General features: G+C 44.2%; 2 protein-coding genes across 28 annotated transcripts in view; one reads left to right on the top strand and one right to left on the bottom strand.

The window, feature by feature from the left end:
- Positions 1-3346, bottom strand: part of CHEK2 (checkpoint kinase 2) — a 44384-nt gene extending 41038 nt beyond the window's left edge. For 4 of the 18 annotated variants that reach the window (XR_011542350.1, XM_070628678.1, XM_070628675.1 and 1 more), the window contains exons 1-3: positions 3095-3202; positions 2090-2261; positions 807-1335 (exon numbers count right to left, since the gene is read on the bottom strand). Coding sequence is in view for 15 of the 18 variants with exons in the window: in XM_070628678.1 (XP_070484779.1) it covers positions 807-1128 (322 nt within the window). In the remaining 3 variants the exon portion in view is untranslated. Of the gene's footprint in view, positions 1-806; positions 2027-2089; positions 2262-3094 lie in introns of those variants that run through there. The other 14 variants (XR_011542351.1, XM_070628679.1, XM_008524983.2 and 11 more) reach the window with 12 other exon arrangements.
- Positions 3347-3424: 78 nt separating this feature from the next.
- On the top strand, positions 3425-18106 carry HSCB (HscB mitochondrial iron-sulfur cluster cochaperone). Of its 10 annotated transcripts, XM_070628692.1 has the most exons (7): positions 3736-3771; positions 4231-4367; positions 4772-4868; positions 5218-5307; positions 5938-6082; positions 10979-11026; positions 17969-18106. In XM_070628692.1, exons 5-7 carry the CDS (start codon positions 5983-5985, stop codon positions 18058-18060), a joined length of 240 nt encoding a protein of 79 aa, XP_070484793.1. In that variant the 5' UTR covers positions 3736-3771; positions 4231-4367; positions 4772-4868; positions 5218-5307; positions 5938-5982; the 3' UTR covers positions 18061-18106. The 10 variants fall into 10 exon arrangements, 9 of the variants coding, with proteins under 9 accessions (XP_008523199.1, XP_008523197.1, XP_008523195.1 ...); XR_011542355.1 differs by lacking the exons at positions 3736-3771; positions 4231-4367 and adding an exon at positions 3425-3660 and having other exon boundaries at positions 5218-5312; XM_008524977.2 differs by lacking the exons at positions 3736-3771; positions 4231-4367 and adding an exon at positions 3425-3660.
- Positions 18107-19151: the final 1045 nt, after the last annotated feature.

The following is a 19151-nucleotide window of genomic DNA, read 5'->3' as shown; positions in this document are numbered from 1 at the left end:
TTGTTTCCCACTCACCTAAGCTTAAGATAAGCCCTTAGCCTATCTTAAAAATATGGCTTAAATCAGTAAATAGCTTCAAATGTTTACTTCTAAATTTAAAGTTGTTCTCCATTTTTCACTGTTTTTTCAAGTCATCAAAGTTGGACATGACATACAAGGGAAGGTTGACTGACAAAGCACAAAATGGTACATTCGTCACTCATTTCTTTACATTATTATTTTCTATTCCATTAAAGTCAAGTTCAATTTTTTTCTTAAATCAAGAGGTCATTTTAATCCGAGAAGGAGAAAAAATGCTATTTAAAACATGCTGATAGCAATGCCTTACTATTGGAACCAGGTGTCAGAGAGGACGAATGTATCTGAAATGCAAGGTTGGCTATTTTGAGATAAAAACATATAACAGGCGGTCAACAAATAATCTTCCCTATTCTGAAGCGTACAATTGATGCTCCGAAGCTGCTGCATTCCACAGCAGGGGTTAAGTGAGGTTTTGTGATTAAATGGTAAATATCTGCAAGTTTGCATCAATCTCCATTTTTCTAGGGAGAGTCCACAGCTCTCTTCAGATGCTCAGAGGCACAGCACATTGCAGATGCCCAACTAATATGTGTTGAGAGAAAAAATGAAGGGGACCCACAATAGCTAAGAGCTAGCACCCACCCGAAACTGCTTCCTTGGTTTCATCTTTCATCACCTTCAAACTCCAGAATCATTCCAGGAGCGTCTTGAGCTTTCTGCTACAACAACTTTCCATTAATTGTATTTCTGAACAAAATATTACACTATATAACAAAGGGTCTTACCAAGATTGGAGAATCCATCCTGAAGGGCCCATAATCGAGCCCAAGGGACAGGAGCAGGCTCCTCAGGTTCTTGGTCCTCAGGAATAGAATAGAGTTCCTGAGTGGACACTGTGTCCAAGGAGCTCAGCGTCCCCGAGCTGGAGTGAGAGGACTGGCTGGACGTGGGCGCTGTGCTGGTGGAGGAGCTGGACGTGCCCTGGGACTGCGAGGAGGTGCCCTGTGTCTGTGAGGAAAGCCCATGGGACTGCGAGGAGCCACTCTGGGCCTGCGAGGAGGCACTGCCGTGGGACTGCTGACACTCCACATCCTTCTCCTGAGACATCACGACCTCAAAATAAGTGTCCAACAATAAGGTGAGTTTCAAGGAACAAAACTTAAAGTTCAAGAGTGAAGGATGGGCATATTACATTGGAAAAAAAAAAATCCAGAGCAAGCATGCTCTGCAAAAATTAAAATTCTAACAATCTAGACTATAGTTCTTCTGGACAGAGCTTCTCGTCACATCGCTTTCACCGGATCAGTTTTTTGTCTGACAGCCACAAACCAGAGGGAAAAGAAACAAAAATATTATTTGAAGGCTATAAATAAGTAAAAAGCAATGAAACTGAGTTGAGGGGGAGAGAGACTTGTAACAGCTTACATTCACTCAATTTTTAAAAATTAGAAATGAAATCTAAAACATTCATTAACAGTCTACACTACACTTAAATTTCATACATTTTTGGAAAGGGAAAGAAGGGGACAGGCTAGATGGCCAGGGGTAGAAGATGGGCAAAGAGAAACTGTACCGTAACTCCCTGCGCCTCTCTAGGGGTGGCCATTAACATAAAATGACACTGACGCCCCTCCTCCCCCAAGCCAGCTCCTGGAGGGTAGGACTACTGTGTGTTCTTCATTCTAGATTCCTTGACTCCTACCTAAGAGCAGGGCCACTTAATGAGGCAGATCACAAAGAAGACTCCTCTAAACAACTCCAACCAGCCCTTTGTGATGCTAAGTCATTACGGGGCTCAGCTTGTCAACACCCTAAACGGTCTCCCAGCATGACAGAATCCTGCAGAAACCATTCTTTGGGTCACAGGAGACGGTAACATAGGTTCCCACCCTTGCTTTAGAATTAACTTGACGGACAGTTGAACTCTGATAATAGAATTTACAGTAAGGTCATTTTCAATCCCTAACTTTAAACCCCCAATCTGATTTAAAAAAAAAAAAAAAAAGGGCATTCTCTCCAGATGCCCACACTCACGCTACTCAAGGAGAACATAGTAAACATTACTCACACTGATCACATTTACACAGCTTTCCAGATACAAAGGTCCTGATGAGTTTTCCTTGAAGCACAGGAAGGTGAGGCCAGAGCTGAGTCTGCCACTCCAGGACCTGCTGCTCTCCTACCCCAGCCAGGCTGTGTCCTTCTGCTGTTTTTCGAACAAGACTTCTCCACCCTGAAAACTGGTAAAAGACTGTTTCAAGAAGCAGCTGCTATCATCGCTTACGATAAATAAGGACCACACTGGTCTCAGCCATGAGGAGAAAGTATAATGGAGTGGTTAGAAGTGAATAGTCTGGAGTCAGATGCCCGAGTCAAATTTTTGCATGACCTTTAGGTAGATTACAACCTCTCTGAGCCCATTTCCTTATCTGAAAAAAGTAGATCTTGAGGATTAACTGAGATGATGCGTGAAAGCTCCTCCTCCACTAATGCTTGATAATTGAGAACTGAATTCCAGTCCCAAAGAATCCGACAGCTGGAAAAGCCCTTACAAGTGCAATATAATTCTTTTTTCAAATAGAGAAACTGAGTCCCAAGGAGGACTGGTGCCCTCCTAACCGTTCCCCGCCACCCCATCCCACACACTTACTTATGGACATTCTCAGGGCATCCTCCTACATGGGTCAGTGTGTTTCCCGTTCCTACAGCGCCTAACATCTAAGAATTGGTACTTAATAGATATTTTGGAAATTGATCCTCAAGTATGGTAGGAATTATAAACATTTATAGAACTCTTTACAAAACAACTTCGCTCTGATTTTGAACAGCACAACTTTGTGCCTTCTTATCCTGTATGTCCCGGCTAGTTTCAGCTTGTAAGTAACAGGGGAAGTGAACTTCACCTCGAGTTTATCTACAAAGAAGGAAGAGAGTCGCCACGCATTCCTCTCCCCACCGCCCGACCTCAAAAACCGAACAAAGCGGAAGCTCGGGAAATTCAGCTCGCATTAAGACCCTGAGGACTGGATTCGAAGCCCCAAACACTCAAGAATAGTTCCCCACTACGACTCACCGCGTGAGCCCACCTGGAATCGCACACTCACAGCAGCCGCAGCCAGCAGAGTGGCGCTAAACAAGCAGATACAAACTCCACCCTCAGCCAATCAAAACACCCCTCCGCCGCCGCCGGACCAATGAGGAGCAGCGGATGTGACCGTCCACGCGTCTCCTCAGGCTTACTGGGAGTTGTAGTTTAGAACGCAGAGCGGGACTCAGCAGCCAGTTTTCCCCCGGGTGATCCCGCCCCCTCAGCTCCCCAGCCAATCAACATCACTAGTCTGGTCGACCGCTCTCTCCGCTTTTCCCCCCACGGGTGACCACGGCCAGTTAGGCCGCGAGCCAGATGTGGGGCGGGAGGGCCGGGGCTTTGCTCCGGGTGTGGGGGTTGTGGCCAGCAGGGGTTCTCGGAAGGAGACCGCTAAGCTGCAATGCTGCATCGCTGGCGGGAAGCAACCCCTCCGGCTGTTGGAACTGCGGCAGCCCAGGGGGCCCCGTGCGGGGGGACGGGTTCTTCTGCCCGCAGTGCCGCGCGCTGCAGCCACCTGACCTCACTCGAGACTACTTCAGCCTCATGGACTGGTACGGGAGGCGGTTTCGGGAAACGCGCCAGTGCCAGAGGGACGTCGGGGGCTGGCGTGCGAGAGGGGAGGGCGGATCAGGCTCGGGCAGGAGGAGGAACGGGCCAGATAGGTGGGCGGAGCGCTAGAGAACTGGGGCTGGCGACGGGGTCTGGGAGAGTGGAGGATGGGATGTGTCCTGAGAGAGAGGAAATTGAGGGCGGGCCTGACGGAAGGGGCTTTGAGGGATAGAGACAAGCGTGGAGGCAGGACTGGAGGGGTGAGGAGTGAAGTTAGGGGAAATTGAAGGATCGAAGCTTCAGTGGAGGGAGACTCGAGGGGCGGGGCCTGAGGGAAAGCGGAGTTGGGGGGCGGGGCCTGAGGGAAGAGTACCTGAGGGGCCCGGGAGAAGGGCGACTTGAGAGATAGGGTCAGGATGATTAAAATTGGGTCGAGACTTGTAGGAAAGGAGTACTGAGGTGTTGGCCAAAATAAGAAAGTAAAAGCACAGAAAATCTAATATTGTAGGCAGAGTCTAAGGGAAAAGTGAGAACTGGGGGGAGGTCTGAGTTTTTCCCATTTTCCTCCGAAGGTTGAGGAGCTTGGACAGGTGGTGACGTGTGGGCGGAGCTAAACCTGTCAGAGCAGGCTCTGGGCATAGAAAGCGAAAGGGATTGGGTTACAATAAAGCAGGAGACAGAGGAAGAGACCTGGGCCTTGGAAAGACAGGTGGGATTCCGGAATGCCCCTTCCCCTTATCTCTGGGATCTGCTCCCGGCAGGCACTGAGCACTTATGATGGGCTGCAGTGACACCACCCTTTAAGTTGTTCAAGGTGCCAAACTTGTTCCCACTTCAGGGCCTTTGTGTGGTCCCTCTGCCTGGAAGACTCTTTCCTCTGACCTTTGATTACTCCTGCTCATCATTCAGGTTTCAGCTCAAATGTCAGCTGTCTACCACATTTACCACTCTCTCTGGCCCTATTCTCTTTTCCTTCACAGCACCTCCCGCTTTTTGAAATTATGTCTGTCTCCATGTTTATTGCATCTTCCCCATGAGACCAGGAACCAGGCCCATAGTATACAAACCTATAAATATTTGGTGCATGAATGTCTTCTCCCGATTTCCTTCCAGCAACCGCTCCTTCAGAGTTGACACTGCAAAGCTCCAGCAAAGGTACCAGCAGCTACAGCGTCTTGTCCACCCAGACTTCTTCAGCCAGAGGTCTCAGGTAGCCTATTGGCCACCCTTAAGGAGATCCAACACATGTGCACACCGGGTGGGTGGCAGGGGCCTTGTGGTGATGTGGTTATCAGGGACAGAGCTGGACAACCAGCTCCACCCAGTGGCAGCCTGCCCCCAGCCAGCCAGGCCCTGGACCTGTCCTGCACCCACAGCTTTTTACCTGACTTCCCAAAAGAATTAGAACCCATCAGTTGAAAATAAAGACAGCTCATCCCACACCACTTCTACTTTGGCCACTTCGTAGGTGCCTGCCCATCAGTATTTCATGAAAGAGTTTGTGACTGTAAGATGGCTGTTTTGGTTGGTAATAAGACTGTCTTCATCTCCGCTAACAGACTGAAAAGGACTTCTCAGAGAAGCACTCGACCCTGGTGAATGATGCCTATAAGACCCTTCTGGCCCCCCTGAGCAGGGGACTATATCTTGTAAGGTGATTTCCCAACCCTTCTATGTGGGACTGCCTGGTGTCCATTGTGCAATGGGACCTCTGCTCCTCTGTGTTCAGCAGAAGAGTGCTTGAGACCTCAGCTAGTCCAGGGACCCAACAACATTTAGCCTCAAAGACACTACACAAATACAGTTTTCTCTCAGTATTCTCTAAATCTTACTTGCCCGATTGCATTTTTTTTTAACTATTTTCTATAAATTTCAAGGCTTGGATGGTAATAGCTTTTAGGGAAGAGTAATTTGGGGAGTTTTGGAGGGGGACGAGCACCTTAGAATTTTAGGATTTAGTAGAATCTTTACAAATATCTAGTTTAACCTCCCCAATGGAGGAATGACTCCCCCCAGGGTCACCCAGTTCCAGGTAGCAGAGAGAGATCCCGTCCCAGCACTCCTGTCTCAGCCCAAGTTTCCAGCAGCCTACCCTCACTCTTTCACTATCAGGACAGTTCAGGTTTTCCCTGTGAATGGTATTCTGTCCTCAGTTGGATTTATGACTCTGACCCTAGTTTCTTGAACCTTATTTCTAAGAAATAAGTGTAAATATCAATAATAAATAAATGTAAATAAGTTTCTTAAAACTTATTTTCCCTGCTTTTATGCCTGAATAGCTAAAGCTCCGTGGAGTAGAGATTCCTGAAGGGACGGATTATGAAATGGACAGGCAGTTCCTCATGGAAATAATGGAAATGAATGAAAAACTTGCCGAAGCTCAGAGTGAAGCTGCCATGAAAGAGATTGAGTCTGTTGTCAGAGGTAAAAGATGAACTACCACCAAATTCATTTTATTGCCCTTATGAGTACATGTGTGGGGTTAAGTGCAAAATGCATATAAAGAGTACGTACTGGTCATCATCGTGATTCAGGGAGTAATTTTTTTCTTGATTTTACTGAAACCAATTTTGTCTGGAGGTTAGACTCACAACATCCCTAAGTCTCTGGAAGTCTGCCTTCAACCAAGAATATGGTAGTATTTTGCAGGTTGCAATCCGCCTTCCTACCCCTGACGTGATTTGGATAACATTATTATCTCTGACGAGAAAAATAGGCCTCAGAAGTTTGTGGAAATACCCAAGGTCACATTGCAGAGCAAAGATTGAGACCTTGATCTTCTGATCCCAGATTGCTTTCCTTTCCACTTTATTCCATAGTCTGTCAGTCGGGGTTCTCCAGAGAAACAGAAGCATTAGTATATATGTGTGTATGTATACATTTATACATGGAGAGAGAGAGACAGAAATTTATTTTAATGATTATGAGAGCTAGTGAGCCCAGAATATGTAGGGCAGACTGACAGGCCAGAAACTCAGGCAGGACTTCTATGTTAGTCGTGAGGCACAATTCCTTCTCCAGGAAACCTCAGTTTTTGCTCTTAATGCCTTCAACTGATTGGATGAGGCCCACCACATTATCAAAGTTCATCTCCTTGTTTAAAATCAACTGATTATAAATGTTAATCACATCTACAAAGTACCTTCACAGCAACATCTAGACTAGTGTTTGACCAAACAACTGGGCACCATAGCCTAAAATTTGACACATAAAATTGACCATGCCATGTAGAAAAGGCTTCAAGGTTCTCACTCTGATAGTATGCACATAGATACCTTCACAAGTGTTTATGGCATGCCTGCTATATATACAGGCCCTGAGGATACAGCAGTGAACAAGAAAGACATGGTCCATGCCTTCATGGAGTTTGTGTATTCCAGCTCAATGTGTCCAAAATAGAATTCATGAGCGTCTCCCCTCCCTCTCAAAAAAATCATCTATGCCTCTTCTGATGTTCTCTTTCTAAGGGAATGACACTTTCCCGTTGCACAAGTCCAAAACAATGAGTAGGCATCTTTAACAACTTATTCTCCCTTTCCCCCGTAGACACTCCATCACCAAGTCTTGAAAAGCTGACCTTCTAAATGTGTCTCAAATCCATCCATCCATTTTCACTGCCACCACCCTGTTCCACACTACCATTCTCTCTCACCTGGACAACTGCAGTAACTCCAGGCTGGTTTATCTGTACCTTCAATCTAATATGTTCCTACACTGTCACTTGTGTGATCTTTTTTTTTTTTTTATTAATGTTATGATAGATTACAACCTTGTGAGATTTCAGTTGTACATTATTGTTAGTCATGTTGTGGGTACACCTCTTCCCCCTTTGTGCCCTCCCCCCACCCCCCCTTTTCCCTGGTAACCACTGATCAGATCTCCTTGTCAATATGTTAACTTCCACCTATGAGTGGAGTCATATAGAGTTCATCTTTCTCTGACTGGCTTATTTCGCTTAACATAATACCCTCGAGGTCCATCCACGTTGCTGCGAATGGGCCAATTTTGTCTTTTTTTATGGCTGAGTAGTATTCCATTGTGTATATATACCATATCTTCTTTATCCAATCATCAGTTTCTGGGCATGTAGGTTGGTTCCACGTCTTGGCTATTGTAAATAATGCTGCGATGAACATAGGGGTGCAAGGGACTCTTGGGATTTCTGATTTCAGGTTCTTAGGATAGATACCCAGTAATGGGATGGCTGGGTCATAGGGTATTTCTATTTTTAACTTTTTGAGAAATCTCCATACTGTTTTCCATAGTGGCTGTACCAGTTTGCATTCCCACCAACAGTGTATGAGGGTTCCTTTTTCTCCACAACCTCTCCAACATTTGTCGCTCTTGGTTTTGGATGTTTTTGCCAATCTAACGGGTGTAAGGTGATATCTTAGTGTAGTTTTGATTTGCATTTCCCTGATGATTAGCGATGATGAACATCTTTTCAGTGTCTATTGGCCATATTTATATCTTCTTTTGAGAAATGTCTGTTCATGTCCTCTGCCCATTTTTTGATCGGGTTGTTTGTTTTTTTGTTGTTAAGCCGTGTGAGTTCTTTGTATATTATGGAGATTAACCCTTTGTCGGATAAGTGGCTTGTAAATATTTTTTCCCAATAAGTGAGCTGTTTTTTTGTTTCAATCCTGTTTTCCCTTGCCTTAAAGAAGCTCTTTAGTCTGATGAAGTCCCATTTGTTTATTCTTTCTATTGTTTCCCTCAACTGAGGAGATGAGATATAGTGTCCAAAAAGATTCTTTTGAAACTGATGTCAAAGAGTGCACTGCCTATATTCTCTTCTAGAAGACTTATTGTTTCAGGCCTAATCTTTAGGTCTTTGATCCATTTTGAGTTTATTTTGGTGTGTGGTGAAAAAGAATGGTCAATTTTCAATCTTTTGCATGTGGCTGTCCAGTTTTCCCAGCACCATTTATTGAAGAGACTTTCTTTTCTCCATTGTAGGCCCTCTGCTCCTGTGTCGAAGATTAGCTGTCCATAGATGTGTGGTTTTATCTCTGGGCTTTCAATTCTGTTCCATTGATCTGTGGACCTGTTTTTGTACCAGTACCATGCTGTTTTGATCACTGTAGCTTTGTAGTATGTTTTGAAATCGGGGATTGTGATTCCGCCGGCTTTGTTTTTCTTGCTCAGGATTGCTTTAGCAATTCGCGGTCTTTTGTTGCCCCATATGAATTTTAGGATTCTTTGTTCAATTTCTGTGAAGAATGTTCTTGGGATTCTGATTGGGATAGCATTGAATCTGTAGATTGCTTTAGGTAGTATGGACATTTTAACTATGTTTATTCTTCCAATCCATGTGCATGGAATGTCTTTCCATCTCTTTATGTCGTCGTCAATTTCTTTCAAGAAAGTCTTGTAGTTTTCATTGTATAGATCCTTCACTTCCTTGGTTGAGTTTATCTTGTGTGATCTTTTTGAAACCCAAATCTAATCATATCACCCTTGGCCTTGCTTAAAAACTTTAAGTGGCATCCCAGTGCTCTCAGGTTAAAGACCAAACTCTTTAGCATGACTAACAAGGCCCTGCATGGTCTGGCCTCTACTTCTCCCATTTGTTCCTTCCATTCTAGCCACATGGGCTACTTCCAGTTCTTTATCTGTACCATGCATCTTCCTACCCCAGTGCCTTTGTACATGCTGTTGCTTCTGCCTAAAACCTTCTCCCTGATCCCATCTAGTTAATTCTTCCTCCCATCAGATCTGAGGACAATCATTGCTTCCTGAGAGAATCCTCAAAGAACCTCTGTCTGTACCTCTGTTGTAGGACTGATCACCATTATAACCTTACTGTTCTATGTAAGATTATTTGACCAATATCAGCCTGCCCTATTAGACTAGTAGTTCTGCAAAGGCAGAAATTGTGTCTGCTTTTTGCTTCCCTCACATCCTCAGCACACGGAGCCGTACTTGGATTATAACAGAGGCTCAGTAAATATTTGTCAGATCAGTGGATAAATAACAAACAAGTTAAAAGCAGTAAAATAGAAGTCGTGGTGGGGGGACTATCAGCTCAGGGTGCATCCACAGCATTAGGTCTGGGGGGTGGAGGAGACGAGAAACTCCAGCTTTGCAGTCAGCAGCCGCAGCTGCACGGCTTTGGAAGGCAGCAGATTGTGAAACTCTGGGGTGGGGTGGACTTGGGTTCAGTCCCAACACCACTAAAAGGCACAGTACTGACTTTTGTGTGACCTTGAGCTAGTGACTCCACCCCTCTGAGCTTCAGTTTCCTCATCTGTAAAATGGAGACAATATTAATGCTGGTTGTTGCAAGGATCAAACTGAATGGGATAAAGCATGTAAAACACTTGACACATGCCTGGCCCGTAGTAAGTGCTCAGGCAACAGTGGAGGTTGTTCTAGCCCTGTAGAAAGGGCTGACCTTACCGACTTGAGCGAGTCACTCACCTTCATTTACATTAATTCCTAAATCCTTCCGCACAGGTACCTGCTGAGGCCCAGGCTAAGTGAGAGTTCAGGGGCATAGAGCTAGTTGGTTTGGGGTCAGCACTTCAGAGCCTCCAGACTCCTAGTCCAGTGCTCTTCTGTCAACCACGTTGCTACCCAAGAAGCGAGTTTCTAACCACGGTCTAGAAGTCTGGAGACTTGGGGGTCTCTTCTCAGCTCCTCCACTCAACAACCACGTGACCACAGGACAATCCCCCAATACCTGCCATTGCCTACGATGGGGATATAATATATTTGAAAGTGCTCTGAAAACAAGCACCATATAAATGATTGATACACTTATATGTGGAAAATGCACTTACTGTAAAATTCCTCATTTCCCAATGAGGAAACAACAGAAACACGAAATAGCTGCTCCTTTAGTTCATCTGGCGTCTTCTCCCTTAAGGTACAGTATGCTCTAAATGTTTCATTTTCCGGAGAGGCCATATAACGCGAAGTAGCTGTCTAAAACACTCCGTGATGCCCTCCTGATAGGCAAGCCCAGCTTGTTAATTTTCTCCTTGCTGAAATCTGAAGGATTTAGATTGCTTGGTGGAGATAATCAAGACATTTCCTTGTCCTTTTTTTTTTCTTAATCTGTAACCATTTTATGGGACTTGGTAATTGCCCCACAGACCTTTCATGGGTGGAAAAGCAAGAGTGGGACGGGTCAGCCCAAGCCAAAGTAAACCGAGCTGCTGTCATGGGACATGTAGAGACAGAGGCTGTGATGCTGTACTCTTGGATCCTAGCTCCCTGCTGCGTTGCTTTCACACCAGCATGATTACTCAGTGTTGTCTTCATATCATGCGTCAATTCAAATAGAAAAATTAAGATAATGGTTTTCTCTTTCAGTCAAACAGAAAGAACTGACAGACAATGTGAGCAGAGCTTTTGAACGAGGTACTTTCTTCATTTCTTGACTTTTTTTTTAAAGACTTTATTTTAAGGAGGTATAAAATACATATGAGTCTACATTTCTGCCTTCAGGATTCACAGTCTTACAAGAGAAATACACTGTGTGCCAAAAACAGTGCCATGCCAGTGAAAGACTGGATGAGAGAAAGTGCTTCCAATCCCCTTAGCAAGTAGGAAAAGCTAAGGTGAGGGGTGGGGGCTGAAACCAACACAGGCAGATCCTAAGGGCAAGGCTGCACGCTCAACGTTTGGCTAAACCTGCACACCCGTTTCTTCTGCAAAGCGCAGGAGGAGAAGTCCATGGCAGAGCTGTGCCTGAATTACAAATATGGAATGCTCATCCTGCTCCCCACTGCTCCTGACTCTCAGCTTGCAGAGACTAGATCTATTTCTAACTATTTTTAAGCAAGAACAACCTTTCTCTCCATCCCTGACTTTGCCACCCCTTACATAAGAAAATGATAGCTCTTTGGCTTAGGGATCATTTAACTGCAGGAAGCAGAAAGCCCCTCATACTAGCCCAAATAAGGGAGGTTATTATAAGGAATCAGGACTCTCTCCCAGAATCCAGAGAGAAAGTCTTTGCAGTGACTATAGAACAGTGTGACAAGAGGTTTTCAGAGACACAACCTGGGAGCCAGAAAGCAGTCTGGAACCAAGACTGCAATCCTGGATCTGTGCCCCTGGCAGTCCACGCCATCCTCCTCTCCTCTCTATAAACCAGTTCCATCTGCTTCCTTATTAATGTGCAGGGCTCCAAAGTGGCCTCCTCCACTGGATGACTCTTGAGTCCCGCTTTGTCTATTACCTTGTAAGAGCAAGGCCTTTCCCCATCTGACTGGAGTCCCCTAGGCCCAACTCTAGATTCCTGGGAGAGGGAATTTGATGGGCCCAGCTTGAGCCAGATGTCCACTCCAGTCCAATTAGCTAGGGCCCAGGAGATAGGCTTACACAGTGTTCTGCCTACTCTGTAGGGACTTGAGGAGTCGATTCAGAGAAGCAGGCAGATGGCGGGTCTCTAAAAAGATGTGGGGGAATATAGATTACAGACAGGACAGACAAGAAAGGAACCTAGCCCCACGTATCTTCCTGAAATCCATGTCCCTAACCCACTGGCTAAGATGGTCAGATTGTGTTCCACCAAGGCCCACCGCCAGCTCTTGTTATACCTTTGCATACTTTTATTTTTTTAATTATGAAAGATAATTTTTCAAAAGAACAAATAATATGTAAGTACAATTTAAGGAATAATAATCGAACAATCACCCATGTCCCTGCCACTCAGCTTAAGAAATAGAACATGCAAACGTGCAAAGAAGATATACCAATGGCCAATAAGCACATAAAAAGATGCTTGACATCTCTAATCGTTAGGGAAACGAAAATCAAAACCACAATGAGATACCGCCTCACACCAATTAAGATAGATACTATAAAGAAAATCAGAAAATAATAAATGTTGGCAAGGATGTAGAGAAGTTGGAACCGTTGTGTGCTGTTATTGGGATTGTAAAATAGTGCAGACACTATGGAAAACAGTATGGCAGTTCCTCAAAAAATTAAAAGTAGAATTACCGTACCATCCAGCAATTGCACTTCTGGGTGGAAGAATTGACAACAGGAGCTCAAAGAGATGCACTGTCAGAGAAAAAGCAAGACATTAGTTAAAGTGGTAAGGACAGATTTGAATCAGTAACAACTATTGCAGTGGAGAAAAGAGTCCATTTTAAAGGGAGAATGAGAGAGTAGGGAGGGAGCATGAGCAGGGCTCAACAGAGTTAGGGAAGTGAAAAATTACAGAAAGCTGGAAGGAGGGGTTGGTGGTGAAACCCGTCTGGGTTTGCTCGGCGGTGCTTATAGAAGTTCAGCGTCTACCCTCCCACAGAGCCTGGGAGACAGGGGCCCTATCTTCAGGTGTTAGCTAGGACAAACACTAAGAAAGAGATACCCTTCTTTCCTCTGAAAAATGTAAGTCCTTTTCTCATTCGATCGCCTTATGTTTATTAAGGACTAGCTGAACCATCTGTTGATACTTGGTAATAGAGGATATTTGCTGGATGACATGAGCGATCAGGCATTTAATGAGGAGCATCTCTATGGAAACAAAAAGAAAAACAAAGGTTAATGGTTGGAGCAGAGCATAAACCCCATTTCTGAGTCGAGAGGGCAGCCACTTGAGAAGACGTTGAACTCTTAAGCATCTTTAGATGGTGGCGTGAGGATGGCAGTGCCAATCTAATGGATTTCCTGGTTTATAGTTTGAATGTTTGTAGTGATGGCTTAGACATCAGTGTCACGGTCATGGTTCTTTCCCAGGGCAGAGCATGGAAGATGCGAGAGTTCTGGTGGACTTTCTGAGTGGCCCATCTACCAGCAGTTCCAAGTACAAAAGTTGCCCATTCATGATTTGTGGTGGTGTTGAGTTCTTTGAAGTTTACATCAAGTTGTGTGGCTTCAGATCCTGGAGGAAAGGGGCAACTGTGAGACAAGCTGAATCCCAATAAGGATCTGGGCAGTCATGTTTTAGTTCTTAGTGACATCAAGTCAGGAAGGAGGCAGAAGAATTGGAAACATCACTTTGGAAAGTTGTAGTCAGATATTGAAGGAAACTAGAAGAATTGAGGATTTGGTAAGGGCTGATAAAATGTGTAAGCCAGTTTATAGGGAGAAATAAAATCTCAAAGACTGAACAGGACTACATTCTAATAACCCACAAAGGTGTGTTATACATTTCCACTGAAATAAATAAAGTTTCTCACTACAATGACCCCCCTTTTTGATCAAAGATAATCAAAGTAAGATTATTCTTGTTTACAAAATAATTTTAGTTTCCTTAAATTTAGCCTGATTATTTACACAAGTACAGCAAGAATGGTAATCAGCCATACAGGACATTTTAAGTTTTCTTTATGAAACTTTGTATAAGGAATCTCAGATTGGACTTTAAAAGCCTCTCAATGCTAGGACGTCAAGCCAAGAATTCTCCATCAGCCTTCACCTGCAGTACCTATAAATTTGGGTGAATTCCCCTCTTCTCAAGGTCTCTAAAATATCCTAAGGTTCCTGGGCCTGCCAGGAAGTGACCTTCCTTACTCACTTGTAAGGCTGGGAACCCTATAAGCCAGGTACCAGGCTGGCTTTTTTCAGAAGACTTTGTAAGCATTGGCTCCATAAGGTCAACCTTAGTTTCTTAAAGTTGTCTGCTTATATCTGATTTTATGCATCATTTTCAAAAATGACGTTCCATTCCAAACTTTGGTAGTATAACCAATGTTTTTATGTATGTCCTATCACAAAGAGGACAGATTCTTACTGAACCTTTGCAAATAACTATATTGCCATGAAAATAAGAATACTCAAAAATAGTTTTTGAGGGATCAGGAAGAGAGAAAAAGATAAATGTTTTAAGTTTGTTTACAAAAGTATAATTTATGAGATTGCTATGAGTCATAGATAGCTTAAGAAAGAAGAGAAGCAGGGGCCAGCCCGTGGCCAAGTGCTTGGGTTCGTGCACTCTGCTTTGGCAGCCTGGGGTTTCGCCGGTTCAGATCCTGGGCGCAGATATGGCACCACTCGTTGGGCCATGCTGAGGCGACGTCCCACATGCCACAGCTAGAAGGACCCACAACTAGAATACACAACTATGTACGGGAGGGCTTTGGGGAGAAGAAGGAAAAATAAAAATAAATTTAAAAAAAAAAAAGAGAAGGGGATTTTCTTTTTTTTTTTTAAACATTTTATTTATTTATTTATTTATTTATTTATTTATTTTTGAGGAAGATTAGCCCTGAGCTAACTACTTCCAATCCTCCTCTTTTTTGCTGAGGAAGACTGGCCCTGAGCTGAAATCCGTGCCCATCTTCCTCTACTTTATATGTGGGACGCCTACCACAGCATGGCTTTTGCCAAGCGGTGCCATGTCTGCACCCAGATCTGAACCGGCGAACCCTGGGCCGCTGAGAAGCGGTATGTGCGAACTTAACCGCTGCACCACTGGGCGGCCCCTAAGATTTTTTATTTTTTATTTTTTGGCCCTGATATATAATCTTATGGAGGCTGTAGACTAAATGTCTGTTTTCAGTTAGCTTTTTTTTTTCTTTTTCAGCTTTAGGTGGTTGCTTTTGGGGGTACCTGAGTCCCTTGAGAACCCCTAGAGGAGACAGGGGGCCCAAGATTCCAGTGACTATAGGGAGTTGAAGGATGGGAGTGGGAAGAGAAAGGTCTGGCAGGGTGGACGGAGGAGTGGAGGCGGAAGGGGCTTGAAGGGGGACATATCAAAGGATGCAAGGGAGCTGAAGGGAGATGGAAGGTGGTGAAAGGAGGAAGGAGAGTGGAGGTATTAAAGGCGATAGCTTGGGGATAAGTGATACCACCAAGAAAAGAAGCCAACAGAGCACCATGGTGGCATCCAGGCAGCAGGAGTTTGAGAAGGAGGGTTTCAGTTGACTGAGTTCCCATGGAAGGTGCAGGATCAAATAGAACAAAGGCCTCACAAGGAGCCAGGGGAGAAACATTTCCAGCCCAGGAGCCAGTCCCCCCTAGAAACAAGGAGCCAAGAATTCCAGCCCAGGAGCCACCTTTCAGAAGCAGCCTGGGACTCTAGCCTAGCCTCAGAGAGTGCGCTCAGAATCCTGAGGATCCAAGTCTGTCCTCGCTGCGCTTCAGCGGACGTTTATCTGGAGAATTGGATCGGGAATCACACTCAACACCAGATACCCAAACAAGCAAGCAGACTGGAGATGAGACATGGGTCTCTGTGCGAGCAGAAAAGCCTGGTGGTTACGTCCGTCCGAGGGCCTAATGGTGTTTCCAATCCAGATCCAAGTCACAGTGCCAAATAACCATCGAAGATAAACAAAGCCAGACGTTAGTTAAAGTGCTAAGGACAGATTTTAGTCAGTAATAACTATTGCAATAGGGGAAAGTGTCCAGGGTGAACTGAACTCAACTTATTTGTGACTGGGCATTTTAAAGGGCCGGTGAGGAAAAAGAGACAGGGTTCTCAGGGAGCTATTAGAATGAGGGAAGGGAAAAACTACAAACGGTGAGAAGCAGGCATGGTTCCACGTGAAACCCTTCTGGGTGTGCTGACTGGCATTTACTGAAGTTAGGCTCCTGTCCAGTCACAGACACTGGGAGACAGGGGCCCAGGCTTCAGGTGTTGGCTGGAATAAATAATAAATTCTTTTGTCAGCCCTGAATTTTCTCAGGCAGGCATTTTAAGCGGGGTTAGGGTCATCCTAGGGATGGGGCATTGAGCTGTTAGAAACTGTGTTTGTGTTTGTTCAGGCCTTTCTAGTTCAAGATTGAGGCCTAGTCCAGAAGAGGGCTCAGAGGAGCCTGGCTAGCATTTGGTCAAGGAAAGAATTTTTGTAGCACATATGGTGATAGAATTTTTCACAAGAGCTAACAGGTGGAATCAGGCCTAATGTGCATCGACGTTGAATAGATAAGCAAAATGTGGCATATACATACAGTGGAATATTATTCAGCCTTAAAAAGGAAGGAAATTCTGATACATGCTACAGCATGAATGAATTTTGAGGATATTATGCTAAATGATATTAGCTACTCACAACAAGACAAATACTTATATGAAGTACCTAGAGTAGTCAGATTCATAGAGACAGAAAGTAGAATGGTGGCTGTCAGGCTGGAGGGAGAGGGGAATAGGGAGTTATTGTTTCATAGGTACAGTTTCAGTTTTGCAAGATGAAAAGAGTTCTGTGGATAAATGGTGGTGATGGTCGCATAACAATGTGAGTGGACTTGATGCCTTTGAACCTTACACTTAAAAATGGTTACAGGGGCCAGCCCCATGGCTGAGTGGTTATGTTCGCACACTCTGCTTTGGCAGCCCGGGATTTTGCTGGTTTGGATCCTAGGGGTAGACCCAGCACCGCTCATCAAGCCGTACTGAGGTGGCGTCCCAGGTAGCACAACCAGAAGTACCTACCGCTAGAATATACAACTATGTACTGGGGGATTTTGGGGAAAAGAAGAAGAAAAAAAAAGATTGGCAACAGATGTTAGCTCAGGTGCCAATCTTTAAAAAAAAAGAAAAAAATGGTTACAATAATAAATATGTTATATGTATTTTACCACCATTAAAATAATTTTTATAAATAAAGAACTAGAACGTGACCGTTGCCTTCTAAGCCCCAGTAGGCCCTTTGAGTTGCATCCCTCTTCCATGGTAACCACTCTCCTGAAGTTCATGTTAATCATTCTCTTGCTTTTCTTGATGGTTTTAACTATATATGAATGTAACGGTATATTGTTTAGTTTTGCATATATCTAAGTCAGGGTTTCTCAACCTGGCACTGCTGACGTTTTGGGAAAGATAATTCTTTGTCGTGGGGGGTGTCCTTTATGCCCTGGGATATTTAGCAGCATACCTGGCCTCTACCCACTGGATGTTAGTAACCACCTTTCCAGTTGTGGCAACCGAAAATGTCTCTAGATATTGCCAGAAAATATGGCACAAAATCACCCCCAGTTGAAACCACTAGTGTGAGGGCGTCATTTCCAGAGACCGAGGCCCCCTGCGGGCAGCTCTGTACCTCAGCACCTGACAGAGGAATCACCCAGTGCTTCCACATCCTCCTGAGGGTTAGACCACCGGGTATGATGAGACAGAACTCTTGAAACACAACCCATTTATTATGTGGGAACTGTCCTGGAGAGAATCAGCTTCGCATATTTAAAGTCTGAATCCTGTAAACAAGCATGCTTTTGGCCCCTTTAGTTAATCCCTTTATCCCTGTAACAATCCAGATGGTTCCTCTCTCTTGTTCAGATTTACTGAGCAATTGATTGGCCCTCCAGAGCCCGGAGCTCAGCTTCGATCTGGCTGCCTCGGTCGGTAGAGTTGATTTTATTCTTGCTTGAAATGAAGCCTCATGTTAATGTCTCTGTTTATTTTAGATGACTTTGAAAAAGCCAAGGAAATTTTAACAAAGATGAGATACTTTTCAAATGTAGAAGAAAAGATCAAGTTAAAGAAGATTCCCGTCTAACTGTTGTTAATTGTGAAGTTTTAAAAATAAAGTTCTTGTCTATTTCTTTTCTGGCTTCTACTACTTGAGACTAGGTATGCTTTACCTGCTAACATCATCTTAATTAAATCTGTGACTCAGGCATTAGCAGATGACAAAGTTTCTCCCTCGGGAAATACAGCCTGGCCAGAGCTTGAGTGGTCAGTTCTTCATGTGGCACTTGATACGCCATGTGCCCCATCTTGGCCAATGATGAGGAGGTGGGTGGGGACCGGACCACCTTGCAGCTCTAGAGTTGGGGTGGGCAAACTTTTCCTACAAAGGGCCAGGTAGTGAACACTTTAGGTTTTGTGAGCCATACTGCTTCTGTTATAACTACTCAACTCTGTCATTGTAGCACTTTATTTACAAAACAGGCAGTGGGCTGCATTTGGCCATGAATTTGCCAACCTCTGCCCTAGAGCCACATCTTTCTAATGCCATGACCTTCACTGACAGAGAGTCCTCTTGTTAACCGTGCAGATCTGCCTAAGGGTCTCTTTGCCCTACATTTCAAAATACGGATAATATTATCAAGAACTAGTCCAGTATTAAACAGTAACCACATTTTCAGCTCCACCTTGGTGGGGTGGAGCAGTTTTAATTTCTTTCTGACAGTGGACACTCTCTTGTCACAATTCCCATGCTTCTCTGGACCTTTGGAAATTCAGTTTAAGTTCTTGACTCATTTCCAGAAAAAAATACTTTTTTTTTTTTAAGTCTCTGGGTCAAGGAAGATTAAAATAGAAAACTCTGATTAAAAAATTCCAAGAAACAGCATTCAAACTCTTGGAGAGAATTGCTTGTTTGTGATTGAAAAAAGTCAGGGTTCTGAACCAGGATTTAAACACTACTCCTAAAGCTTAAAACTGCAACTCCCTTGCATCCTGCCTTGTCTTCGTGTTAGAATTTGTATCTTGTAAATCCTGATCCAGTTATAATGTTAGTTAACATTTTAGGAGTTATGCATCTTCTGAAGGCAAATTAACCACAGTAGCTGTCTTGGTTTAATCGTCTGTAGGAATATCAGTACAATCTCCAACCCCCTCACAACTTACAGGGAGAATGAGCTA

This window comes from Equus przewalskii, chromosome 7 (genome assembly GCF_037783145.1).
Source record: "Equus przewalskii isolate Varuska chromosome 7, EquPr2, whole genome shotgun sequence".
Taxonomy (NCBI): Eukaryota; Metazoa; Chordata; class Mammalia; order Perissodactyla; family Equidae; genus Equus; species Equus przewalskii.
The sequence above is the reverse complement of the archived record's forward strand: the minus strand, read 5'-3'. Positions and strand labels throughout refer to the sequence as shown.